Consider the following 12,425-nt stretch of genomic DNA (forward strand, 5'->3'; position numbering starts at 1 on the left):
AGTTGATTAAGATGAACCTGTATTGTATCATATTTAAGATTGTTTCCCCAATTCTGGCACAAATTCCATACAGATAAGTAGAGGTGAAAGTGTAACACTTCTGTGGCACCTCAGAAACCTTTCAATGCAGACCTTACAGTGACATCTAGTGGGTGGCATCAGCAAGCTTTTTTCCTCTGAATTTAGTTGCTTCATTTGGGATTCAAATATTTGTAACACCTTATGGGAGAAAGGCAACAGCAGTATCTAGCACAGACCTGAGGTCCCTTCCAACCTATGATCCTATCTGTGCCTTGGTTTTTGTGCTATGATTGGCTTTTCCAAAGGATCTTGGTGTTCTAAAAAGTTTCACATATTTTTCTTGTCTTTAATTTTAGGATACAAACATTGCACCTTTTACTGCTACATCTCATCAAGTCCATATAAAATTCCACGCTGAGTATGTGACTTTACCATCAGGATTCCAGTTAAGTTGGACAAGCTAGAACACCATTTATGAGAAGTACATTCCTGTTCCTTGCTGCACTGAAGAAACTTTAGATCATTAAGTAACAGTTTGAAATCTGATTATGATCATACAACTAAAGTAAGGCCTTTAAAAAATTACTGTGAGTACAGTTTTTATGAATTTAGAGTTCTGGCAAACAAATATGATTTCCTATTGTACTGAAAATAAACTATTATCTACTGTGAAACTGTTTCACAGTACAGTGAAACTGTGCTTTTGTTAATATTTGAAACAATGCTTTTCTTATATTCTTCTATATAAATTCAAATGCTTTATAGGAATGTGCAAAAAAGTTCTACATTTAATATTATAAAAAATTAATTAGCTAGGAGAAAAACACAAAATACTCAATATGAAGTTGATAAGAGGAGTTAAGATACAAAGCTGTCATTAATTAGTTCTAGGGAGTTATGTGGTTTTGTCCCAAGGCAACTTTGAAAGTATCAGGTAAATTAAAATAAAATCAGATATGGTTAAAAAATTGCCCTGTCCTACAGCCATTTACATAGATAATTTTTTAAAAGAACTTTCTGTAATAATGCATGTTGTGAATAAGAATCTGAGTGAATAGAGTACTCAAGCATGGTACTAAAACTTAACTATATCTAGAAGCAATGTCAGAATCAGAGCTCTTTGTTCACATCAGTGATTGTATTTATTGAGTTCTAATATCTTCAGGCTTCAAAATCTATTTTAGAATTGAATTTATAAGAAAATTAATGAGACTTTTAGTAAATATTTCACCTTCTTAGACAACTTATGGGCAACTTCCTAGGCATTTGTAAAACAGATACAACTTCTGTATAGGACAGACATAAAAATATTAATTGACTTTTGTCTACATCTAGTTTGCTTCTTCCCCAAACTTCCGTGTCCCTCTGACTACAGTGGTTTCTCATATCATGTGTAAAAAATGTTGTTCATGGGGTGTGCAGAGGATGCTGATTCCTAGCATGAAACAATTTTTGTCACAGCCCAGAAAAAAATGACAGATTAATTTCCTGAGTATTACCTGGAATGCAGAGGCAAGCAGAATTTACATTACAGCAGAGAAACACTGGCAGATCTGTAAAGGGAAAATGTATTTTTCACTTACTACTATTTTCTATGGGCCTCATCAGAATTCTGACTTCATAAGTATTATGGAAGAGTCACTCAAAACAAAGTTAATTACTTAAGGTTACTGTTGCAACAATTGGTTATAAATAACAACATTAAAGTGTTAATGGCAGTTTTAACAAAATCGAGGAATTGTCTGAAGATTCCCCAGTGCTGAAAAAGGCATCATTCCACAAACTTAAAAAAAGTTTATAGTGTTTGAGAAGCCATCCTGGTTATAAGAAAATGTGGAAAACAAACAAAAAAGGAAGTAGATGGCAAGATATAAAACACAACTCAAAATGATCTGGTATTAAGTAAGAAAGAGAGAAATCTGTGAACTACCGCTGTCCAACAGAATTCAGTGTAAGACAGCATTTTAGATTCTTCCAAGCACCAAGAAAGAAGTGTAACATGGAAAAAGGAGAAATATCTGTATTTGGAGCAAACTGGGTGACATTTACACCCCACTGAGCTGCTGGCAGAATAGAAAATGACTATTTCTAATACGGGAAGATATAAAAGACCATATAGTCAAATTAAACATTTTCAGATCAGTGGACCGAGAAAACTTTTGCTCAAGAGCCCAAGCCAGACTGCTTTCATATTAACAATCAAGGAATGATACAATCCTTGTTCATAAAGTTTATTCAAAACTCCATACAGGAGACAGCAAGCAGTATGGAGAAGCAAGTGATCTGAACTGCCTAGATATATAGATACAAAATATACTGTACAGCAAAATGCAAGCCAATGCAAAGCGCACTTCCCACTGTGCTGTTCAATACAGAAGAGCTCACCTGTTTGGCTGGATCCCTGTAAGACACTTGTCTCCCAATCCCTTTGACTATGTCTACACTGCTACATAAAAGAAGGCCAGGGTCCAAGGTCAAGTGCACAAACTGATTCACATCCACATTGCTTAGGGCTTGCTTCACCTAAGATTTGTTTTGGAGAGAGCTGGTTGGAGCTGCTACTAGCAGATCCCACTTCTATTTACCTGCACGGACACATCCTTTAATACCATATTCTCAAATTGGCCCAAGTCTTTGAAGAGGCACATTGGTCATTTGTGGATAGACAAGCAATTTCATTTGAGATTTAGGTGCATGTTCAAGAGTTCCTGTGCCCCAATGTTAAGGATTGTCACATTCATGCAGTTGGAGAGTCTTATGTGTCAGATCATCCAGAATCAGCTTTATCAGTAAAAATGGTTTACATATAAAATAATGTGTATTTAAAATAGACTATCAGTAATAGAATAAAGTAAAGAACAAATGCACCGATGGAGATTCTTGTTGGCTGCTTCAGCTTCTTAACTAGCTTGCTACTTCCTTCTTCTTAGTTCAAACTGAAATCTCGCTGTATTAGCTTAACATGAAGTTCCTTTTGCTTCTAAGAAGGAGTAGAGTGGCTCTTGCCTCCTATTTTTATTTCTCTTGTTGATGGTGGGAGGGAAGGGGACAGAACAAAAGCTACTACTTTTTGCCTATATCATTCTAAGTCAGATGATCATAAATTTGCTTACTTTCTGTTTTCCCATGAATAGGCAACAGAATACTGCACAAAATGTCAGGAGATACGATCACACTTTAAGGTCTTTTGATGAACTTTTCTGCCTTGCATCTTACTTAGGACATTCCTGGTTTTAGAGTGATTTCCTCTTTTGCAGCTTTCTTAAAGTTCACTGGGAAAACCCTATCATCTGTCAGATTTTAAGAAATATTAAATGTATAGACATTTTACTAATTTCATAACTAGGTTTAATGTAATACCCAAACACTACACTACAGATGGTGAAATTGAGAATGGTCTACTTAATTTAAATAACATTTTCTAAGAACCTGGACATTCCCTTAGTTAGAAAGGATAATGCTTCTAACTTATTGCTGGATACTAAGGAGATACGGAGACACCCATCTCCTGTCCTCTGAACATTAGTAAGCACTACACTGTCTTAGTAACATCACTATGGGGAGTCTTTAAAATACAAAGGTGTAATATTTATACTCTTATAACACTTCTACATTTTTAGATTGAACACACCCAGCCTCGGCTCCCTAAGTATTTTCATAACGGCATAACATTCCCACTTTCATTGTGACTGCCACATCTCTACCTTGTACAGCAGTCTACACACCTTGTTTAAGCCCAGTTGGCTTCCTGTGGTAGAATGTTTCTAACAGAAAAGTGTCTTTAGTTGGCCCTTAGCTTAGCCTGGGTTTTTTGTCTTGAGATTTTGTCTTCTGTCTGTCTGTCTCACTTTACTGCTCTCTGGCTGCTGTGGCCCATTTCAGGTACAAAGCTATAACAGAACTGTATTTGTTAGGCTGACACACATTTTGTCTAACTGGCTGTAACAGCAAAATGCTCTCTCTGGGAGCAGTCGGATAGTCCTGCTGAGTGCAGTCTAGCTGGGTGCAATCAGCAACGGTGATTTGGGCATGTCTTGCATGTGACTGTCTTGTACCTGCAAGACTTTGTTTCATTTACCTGAAACAAACAAAGTAATTAAAAGACACACCTAAGATAATGTTCTACAATGTCTATCCCTCCAAATTACAACAAAAAGAGCAATCATACTTTAAAATTAAAATCATATTGAACACTGATCACACCTTTTGCGGGAGGAATTATGCCTTGTTAGAACTGCGTCATGTCCTTAGGGATAATGAGTCCTCCAGGACAGGTTAAACCTTAGCCTTGCCAGGAGTAAAACTGACAAATATACTTAACAGAAATGTGTAGCGGTTTTAATGAATGAAGTTCATTAGTGGCTTTTTGATTGAGACTGATAGCAGTGACACAAAGTTTAGTTTACTGAAGAACGATATATTGGCCTACCCTAGACTGGCCTACCTATGACTTTGTGAATAGTATTTAGGTACAATCTGGTGACCTGTGATGTACAGGAGGCAAGTTTCGGTAATTTGACCTTTAGCCTTAAGCTCTATAGGGAATCTGCTAGTTTGTTGAAATCTGTATTTCAGAAAGGTTGATTTCACTGAGAGAAAAATCATGTTTCACATTGAAACAGATTAAATGTTTTCTGACAGTTTTCTGATACAGATAAACTCCTGGTCTGTACTTCAGGACAATGTAGTTGGTCTTTCTGTATGGCTTTCTGTGATAATGTCCAACAAATTTTATAAAATCATTGAACTTCTGCAGTAAAAGACTAAAGAACACTATGAGTAAGATGAATGGAAATGTATAATAATAAATTTAAAGAAATCCAACACTAACTAGTGGTTGGTGTACCTTTAAATGTTACAAATACTGTGGTAAATGGTTCAAATACAATACAATACAAATTTTAAGTGAGTAAAACACATGAGTTTCTTTAGAAAAAATGAAAGCCCAGCAGAGAATTTATGCTTAGGAAGACTGTTGAATGAAGCAGCTGGTACAAGGTTCAATTGATCTAATCCAACTGACTCTTTCCAAAAATAGTCAAAGTCTAAAATTAGAGTAAATTATCAATCCCATTTTTTAAAAAAACAGGAACAAAGTAACCCACAGCTGTCCTCTAACATTTTATGCGAGGAATCACAACAGAAATACCACTGCAGAATTATTAAAGGGGACGTCCTTAAAGGAGGGAGCTGTTACTGAGCCATGTTTCTGTCTTGGAAGGTAAGGTGTGATTTAAAACACGTTTTGACTTGCTTTTAAATGACTGTGCAGCAAAATCAAACAGGAACAATTAAACAAATAGACAATTTAAAAAATTATTTCAAGAAACTGCTATGTGTTATTCATAGCATACAATACAATTAAGAAGACAAAATCTGTTTAATAAGATTTATGATTTTATTTTGCAATACCGCCTTGAATACTTTTGTTTTTATGCCTGTGCACATGACTATTTTATAGATAATGTGGGAGTTCTGAATACTGCACATCTGCATTATATTATCTGCATGACTACAAACATCCCCACTGTAAATGACAAAGCAAAGACAATGAATATGCATGTTTTTTCACTTTCCAGGGCCTGCACCTTTTAACTTACGTGCAAATCTTTTTCTGCATGTTCCTACATATATAAATAGATTTATTCTTTATTTATATTCTTTATTTATTCTTTATTTATATCTAGTTTATGAGACAGTTACATACAAATGGTAAGCACCCCAAATTTCAAATAGAATTTGAAAAACAAGCACTAAAAGGTCTACAACATTATTTTTAAAAAGTCTTTCTGTGTGGTAGGGCTATACTTTATAGTAAAGTATAGTAAATGAGAAGTAGTAGAAGAATGGGATTGTTATGCCTATAGTTACTCGAACTAAAGGGGGGACAAGATATACAGTTAATTTGCTAAAAAATGTGCTCTGGTCAATCCAAAACATTAGCCAATGTTAGTTAAATTTACAAAGCAATTTTGGCTGAAAAACAGTTATCAGCAGGTTCGTAAAGCAAAGGAGGGTGTATCTGAGCTTCCCACAATTACTTAAGATAAGTTTCCAGGCACCAGAATTAAGTATTTAGTGTAATTATTCATCAGCTGCTAATCTAAAACCACAGAATTATTCTGCAGTCTTGATTAAAATGAAGTTTAATGAAAATGAATAGCACTGACTACTCTTCATAACAACAACAACAACAACAACAACAATAAAGGATTACTAACAAATAAATATTTAAAATGTTTGGTAGCTGATAATAAAGTAGAGGACATATACTAATAGAAGTCTGTTTCTATAAGGCAAGGATCAGTGAAATAGAAAATTGTTTGACAGTTATCATAATTAATTGCTGTAACTATGATGGGTAAAATTTTAGCAGCATTGCCAAGAATTGTACCCCTGGCTTTGTAGGTACCTGTAGCTATTGTATCATTTTGATCATATGTTAACTCTGTATTTAAGTTGATTGTTATGACAGCTTTTCTTGGAGGGAAAAAGGTAAAAATAGAGTAATAATGTAAAATCGCATTTCCCTGGTTAGAAGAACTATATAGCACAGCCACAGCAAGGGCAGTGTGCAAGACTCTCTTTCCCTTGCTTTTTCCCAGGGCTGTGACCATCAGTGACTGGAGGAGACTGGGAGGAAAGGAAGAGCAGCGGAAGGCAAATCTCAGTCCTAGCTGCCTTGGCCTTTCCTCACAGTAGAGACTGGAGCAGGCTGTGAGGAATGAGTGCTGAGAGTCACTTTTCTCTCCTCTCAACACCATGTTGGCAGTGGCAGGTCTATCATACTATTCTGAGCATACATCAGCCTCACACATTCATTGAGTTCATGGAAAATCTCACTTCCCTTCCAGGGAGAAAGATAAGGCTTTAATTAGAGCTGCAAATTAGGCAGCAAAAAGGCATTATGTTGCAAATAGAAATGTATGACCTGCTAAAGGACACCTCCACCTAGAGCTGTGCTCTCACTAGTGGATGGAAGTAGAAAGGGGGTGGAGGGCACCTACAGGTCAAAGAACCATGCACTGTCACTAAGCACAAAGAGAAGCTAAGAAGTGTGAGTGAAGCAGGCACCAAAATGTTAGAGTTGCTCGGGCGTAGTGACAGAGCAGTGACAAGCTAGGTCTCTGCAAACTTGCATTCAATTCCCTATATGATGTCCACCTATTTTAACCTGGTTTCCTAAGGGCAGAAGGCACATGTCTGTCTATGCACATCTTTCTCTCCAAAGAATTCAGACATTTGCTATGTTAACATTTAAACCCAGTATCAAATTTGGAACAAATCTGGCAGTCTTAAAAGATATTTTCTAGTTGTTTCATAAACAAAAAAATAGTAGCTGGATAGTAAAGAGAGACCTAAATAAGTGGCATTCTAGAAAAGGCTTTACCATGAGCTCAACAGCCATGTATTTGGTTATGTCTCCAGCCAGGCAGTCAGCAGACTTACCAGCCTATCAGAACACACAGCATGTAGCTAGGTGGTAAAAAGGGAGCTGATAGTATTTGGGGTTAAGGGGTTAAGAGAGAACTGGGGGTACTGGGAAAAGGTGGCAGGGAATAAATGAGGAGAGGGAGTGTTAATGCAGTGTCATAGGCCCTCTGTAGGAAATTAGTCTTCACAAGTACTAATGCTAATGGAACAATTGAAAATTAAGTTTTCAAGATCAGTGAATGACCTGACACTTGGACAGTGAGTCATGCATACTTACTTTCCTGTTCATTCTCATCCAATTGCTATTTAGTGCTTCATGAGGAGCTGAACAGCTTTAAAAGGAAGGACTGACAGGATTCTCAGGATTCTCGAATATATGCCTCACTAGTGTATTGATTAGTGTGTTTACTCATATGAAAGGTTTGCTAAAGCATTAACCAAAGTAGAAGGTGTGATTGACAGATGAACTGTTTACACAAGAATATGATAGTAAGATTAGGTAGATGATAAAAAAAATGCAGTCCTGTCAAAAGTAAGTAATAGGAGTATGTTCATTAAGCAGGAAGTAAGTGTCTATGATAAAAGTAGAATGTGGACATCCAAATCATGTGCAATCTAATATGAACTTGTTTTGATCGCTGCATAAATAGGGCAATAGGAAGCCATGCAAGCTTTGTATTAGCCCTGGAGACGTGTTTCTGTGGCAGTGTCTTTTCACAGGCACGTGCGCTTTATCTGCTTTTTGGAATAATTATAGACAATAAATCTGGCTAAGCCCTTCCTTGCTACCAAGTGAAGCCTGTGATCATTCTTTATGAAACAAGACTAGCAGATATGCTGGCAGTGAGGTGTCTGGGATTACAACTCAGACAACAACCAGGCACTCAGGGCAGACAACAACAATTGGCTGGTGGTAGTCAGGGCACTTTCTCAGACAGGAAGGTGATGCAGGTTCACCTGCAGATAAAAAGGAACTGCATATCATTGGCTTATATATTTGGGTGAATGCTTTTACTGCTGAGCAATCTGGATAAATGGAAGTTCTTCTAGTTGTGTTTTGTAAGAAAGAGCTGAAAGTGGTCCCTAACTTCAGGAGAGGACTCAAGGTAGTGAATGCCATTCAGAGACAGACATGCTACTGCAGCCCAGAATTAAATCCTTACATTCCTAAAAAACCAAAAGCTAAGTTACACTCCTAGTAGTATTTCTCATTTGTTGGTTTAGGCATCTTCCCATTCATCACCTTGGTTTCTGTGGATATTGCTTTAGGCTTGCAATTAACACCATGCAATGTATATGGAGCATAAATGCAAAACTCAAGGCTGTAATTTTCAATGTGTGTAGCCTGGCCTTAGGTCATTTTATTGGTTCAGCCATTAACTGCTCTAAGCTTCCACATCTATGGAATGACAGTAAGGAGAAGTTTCTTAATGCCCATCAAAGAGGTTGTACAGAGAAACACATTCTAAGCAGCAAGGTTATGACTTCAAGAGCATGGTGACTAGTTCAGTTAAAAGTGTGCAGAATCTGGGCCCAGTCTTGTGACTAATTTTGCAGCTAAAGCTGATGGGGAAATTGAGAAAAAGACCTCGAGAGATACAAACTACTGATTCATTGAATCAGAGATGTTCTGCAACAGTATCTTCTGTTTTAAGGAGCATTTGTGGAACTTCAGAGTGCTCTGAAGCCCTTCTTGGTCAGCTCCTAGGGAGGCCAAGCTGTCAGGCTTTATGGCACTGCAGCTTCTCCATGCTGCAAGCTGCTGCTGACTGGAGAGAGCCAGAGCTCCCAGGCCCAGGGGTATAGAGCTGACCAACTGCCCTGAGCACAGCACACCTCAGTTTCTGGACTCCTCCCAAGGAACTAGGAACTATTGCTTCTGCTAAGAATATGCTATAGAGAAGTGTGCCCCGATGCATTCTCCCCTCTCTGTGAAATGGTGACACATCCACCACAATCTATTTTCTTGGGTTTACATTTGTAAAGTGCTTTCCAAGTGACAAAGGAATGAAACAGTATTATCACTGTACTTTGGAAAGACCAGATGTCTAAGCATACGATAGTTTTTAGAAGCATCACACTATTATGCATACACTAATAGGAAAGAATCTATTAAGCTCAGACATCAAGTTAATTAGAGGTCCTCCACTTTTCTAGATGTAAAATTATCTTACTAATGGGCTTAGTGGGTCAGCTTAGAAACAAGCCACCATCTGAGCAGTAGCACTAACAAAGCCAAGTCTCCTTTCTAAGGTGTGAGCTGCAACCAAAGCTTTTCCATGTTTAAGTAGATCCACTGCATCTGTATCCATCACTTCTCTAGTGTCTACTAGCACAGCAGCAATCATACTGCAACCCCTCCCTCAGGGACTGTGCTCCTTCACCTGGCAGACTACTTTTATACCTGTGAGAGTGTGTTTGAAATGGCGACCCAGTGCCACAGGCCTCGGGAGCCAGCCCACTAGAGGAAGGGCTCCCTCAGGCACAGGGACCTGGGGCAGCAAGGGCCCTCTGAGGGAGCTGGCCTGGTACCTCCAAGCCCGCATAACCTGGGATTTCACTCAAATAGGTCTTGCCAACAAGGGCTTGTAATAGTCTCTTGCTCTTTCTCTGGCTGTTTTACTTTTTCCCCCTGCTGCCCCTCTCCCCAACACACCTCCCGCCCCGCCCCCGCTAGGGGAAACGCGAGGGCCGTCAGCCACCGCTCCTGCGCATGCGCCCAAGCTGCTGTCCGCGCAGGCGGGACCGCTGCTGCTTGCAGGCCAAAACCCCGCGGTCAGCCGTGGGGCGCGCTTATTGGCCAGCGAACTTCTTCCTCCTGCACCCCCAGCCAATGGCCAGCGGTTCGGGATCGAATCTGCGCGCTGATTGGCCTGGCGGAGCGACACCTTCTTGGCTGCCCCCGGGAGGGACTCGCCTTAGAAGGAGCGGGGAGCGCTCTTGCCTCCCTCGCTCCCCGGGGGAGGGCGGCAATGCGCCTGCGCGCGGGCCGGGCGCGGCGGGGCCGGGGGAGGCGGAGGCGGACGCGGCGGGGCGGGGCGGGGCGGGGCAGGGCAGGGCAGGGCGCGGCGCGCGCCGGAGCGGGGAGCGGGGCGCCAGCCGCCGGCAGCCGTTGAGCCGTGTCCCGCCCGAGTCCCGCCGCCGGCCGCGGCACCGCGCGGTGAGTCGTCCTGGGGGCCGCCGGCGTGTCCCTCCGCCCGGGGCGGGAGGGCATCCCGGCCGGGGCTCCGCCGGGGAGGGGACGGGACGGGGGCTCCCGGCGGCTCAGCACCCCCTTCCCGGCGCGCAGCCCCTTCGTCGCGCTGCCCCGGCCGCGCCGCACCGGCTCCCGCCTCACGGTGGCTGTTTCTGTCCTGCCGCAGACCATGTCCAAGTCGCTGAAGAAGATCGTGGAGGAGAGCAGGGAGAAGAACCAGCCCGAGGTGGACATGTGCGACCGCGGCATCTCCAACATGCTGGACGTGCCCGGCCTCTGTAGGTGCCGGCGGCGGCGGCGGCGGGCTGGGCCCGCGGCGGGACAGCGCGGAAACTTCCTTATTTGTCCCGGGCCGAGCGCGGCCCGCGGGGTGCTGCGGCCGCCCCGCCCGCAGCGGGGGCGCGGGGCTGCCGGCCCCCCGCGGCCGGGCCGGGCCGGGGCGCTGCGGGGGTCCCGGCCGGGCCGGCCCTGGCGCGGGGGCCGCGGCAGCCCCGCGCCCCCGCGGCGGTGGCCTGGGCTCCCCGGGGCCTGGTGCTGGGCGTGAGAGGGTCGGAGCTGTCGGGGAGGGGGCGTTTGGGGGAGCGGGAGGGGTGCCGCGCTTCTCGGCACCCCTTAGCACGAGTAAATGATCTGCGAGCCTTCTCGGGAGCAGGTCCCCTACTGTGCCCGTGGCACCAGCACCGTGGTGCCGGCACTCCCACCCATCTATCCTCTTACCTCCCCCCCCCCCCCCCCCCCCGTGACCCATCCACATCCCCACGTGCGCCCTGGCCCTGTGAGCGCCATCCCTCTGGCACTTGAGGGATGAGGAGAATATCCCTCCCATCCACTCTAACCTCTTCTGGCTACTTAAGTGGAGAAAGCAGGCAGGTAGCATCTCCTCTGGTCTGGGATAGGGTGAGATTAGGCTGAAGATAGGCACAGCTGGTCTTTGAAGGGGGGTAAAGTAGTATTTTGTTACAGATAGAGCTTTATAATACTTTAGGTATTGCTTTATTCCATGTGCTTCCAGAATTGTGACAATACGGTGGTATTGGCATATTGCAGTCCCTGTAGACTGAGAACACATACATGAAGAGCAAGGCAGGTAACTTTGCCTTGTTTTTGCTTTGGCTAAGAGTGCACATGGTACCACAGCACAGCTTATATGCACTAACTTATTAAAGTTGTGATTGACTGTAGTGTGTCAAAGTCTGAAGTTTTCCTGAGTGTGTCATCTGAATGAACAAACAAACAAAAAGAACACTGAACTACTTAAAACCCTTAACTCAGTCTGGTTTTTGGTGTTTGCAGTGTTTGTTAAATTTAATAGCGAGCATGAGCAAGGGTGTATAACTTGTGATAGAAATGAGTTCAGAGAAGTGTATAAATTGCCTCTGCATAGTTAGGAGCAGACCAAGGTGTGTCCAGTCACAGACTAGTGTTTGGGTAGGGGAAATCAGTGGAGTGCATGAAGTTCTGCAGAACTAAATTCTGTGCTTATGTCTTCATTCTTTTTGTGATTCTTCTGGGGCTTCTGAATCATGCTTGATAGCTTTTAAAATGTATTCTCTCTGAAATTCTATGTATATGAACTCCTGTTAAATAGAAAGTTTCACTGTATTTCAATCAAATGAATAGCTGTTCCAGGCAAAGTAGTGTTTAGCTCACACCAGTTGCAGACCCATTTTCAGAACTGTATTTACCCCTATCAAGTAAACTAATGTATTTTTAAGAGTTGCGGGGCAAGAACACTGTATTGCTGCTTCTGTTAAACTTAGTAGACACTAAGTCT

General features: G+C 42.3%; 2 protein-coding genes across 6 annotated transcripts in view; both read left to right on the forward strand.

Moving 5' to 3' along the window:
• CUBN (cubilin) overlaps nt 1–8,241 on the forward strand; it is a 152,286-nt gene extending 144,045 nt beyond the window's left edge. For 2 of the 3 annotated variants that reach the window (XM_026098657.2, XM_064505984.1), the window contains one exon: nt 378–8,241. In XM_026098657.2, the coding sequence (XP_025954442.2) occupies nt 378–485 (108 nt within the window). In that variant the 3' untranslated portion in view covers nt 486–8,241. The remainder of the gene's footprint in view (nt 1–377) is intronic. The other variant, XR_010387583.1, reaches the window with a different exon arrangement.
• A 2,141-nt stretch (nt 8,242–10,382) lies between these two features.
• RSU1 (Ras suppressor protein 1) overlaps nt 10,383–12,425 on the forward strand; it is a 110,638-nt gene continuing 108,595 nt past the window's right edge. Inside the window, exons 1-2 of one of the 3 annotated variants that reach the window (XM_064505986.1) lie at nt 10,383–10,615; nt 10,818–10,929. In XM_064505986.1, the coding sequence (XP_064362056.1) occupies nt 10,821–10,929 (109 nt within the window). In that variant the 5' untranslated portion in view covers nt 10,383–10,615; nt 10,818–10,820. The remainder of the gene's footprint in view (nt 10,616–10,817; nt 10,930–12,425) is intronic. The other 2 variants (XM_064505987.1, XM_064505985.1) reach the window with 2 other exon arrangements.

This window comes from Dromaius novaehollandiae, chromosome 2 (assembly GCF_036370855.1).
Source record: "Dromaius novaehollandiae isolate bDroNov1 chromosome 2, bDroNov1.hap1, whole genome shotgun sequence".
Lineage (NCBI taxonomy): Eukaryota > Metazoa > Chordata > Aves > Casuariiformes > Dromaiidae > Dromaius > Dromaius novaehollandiae.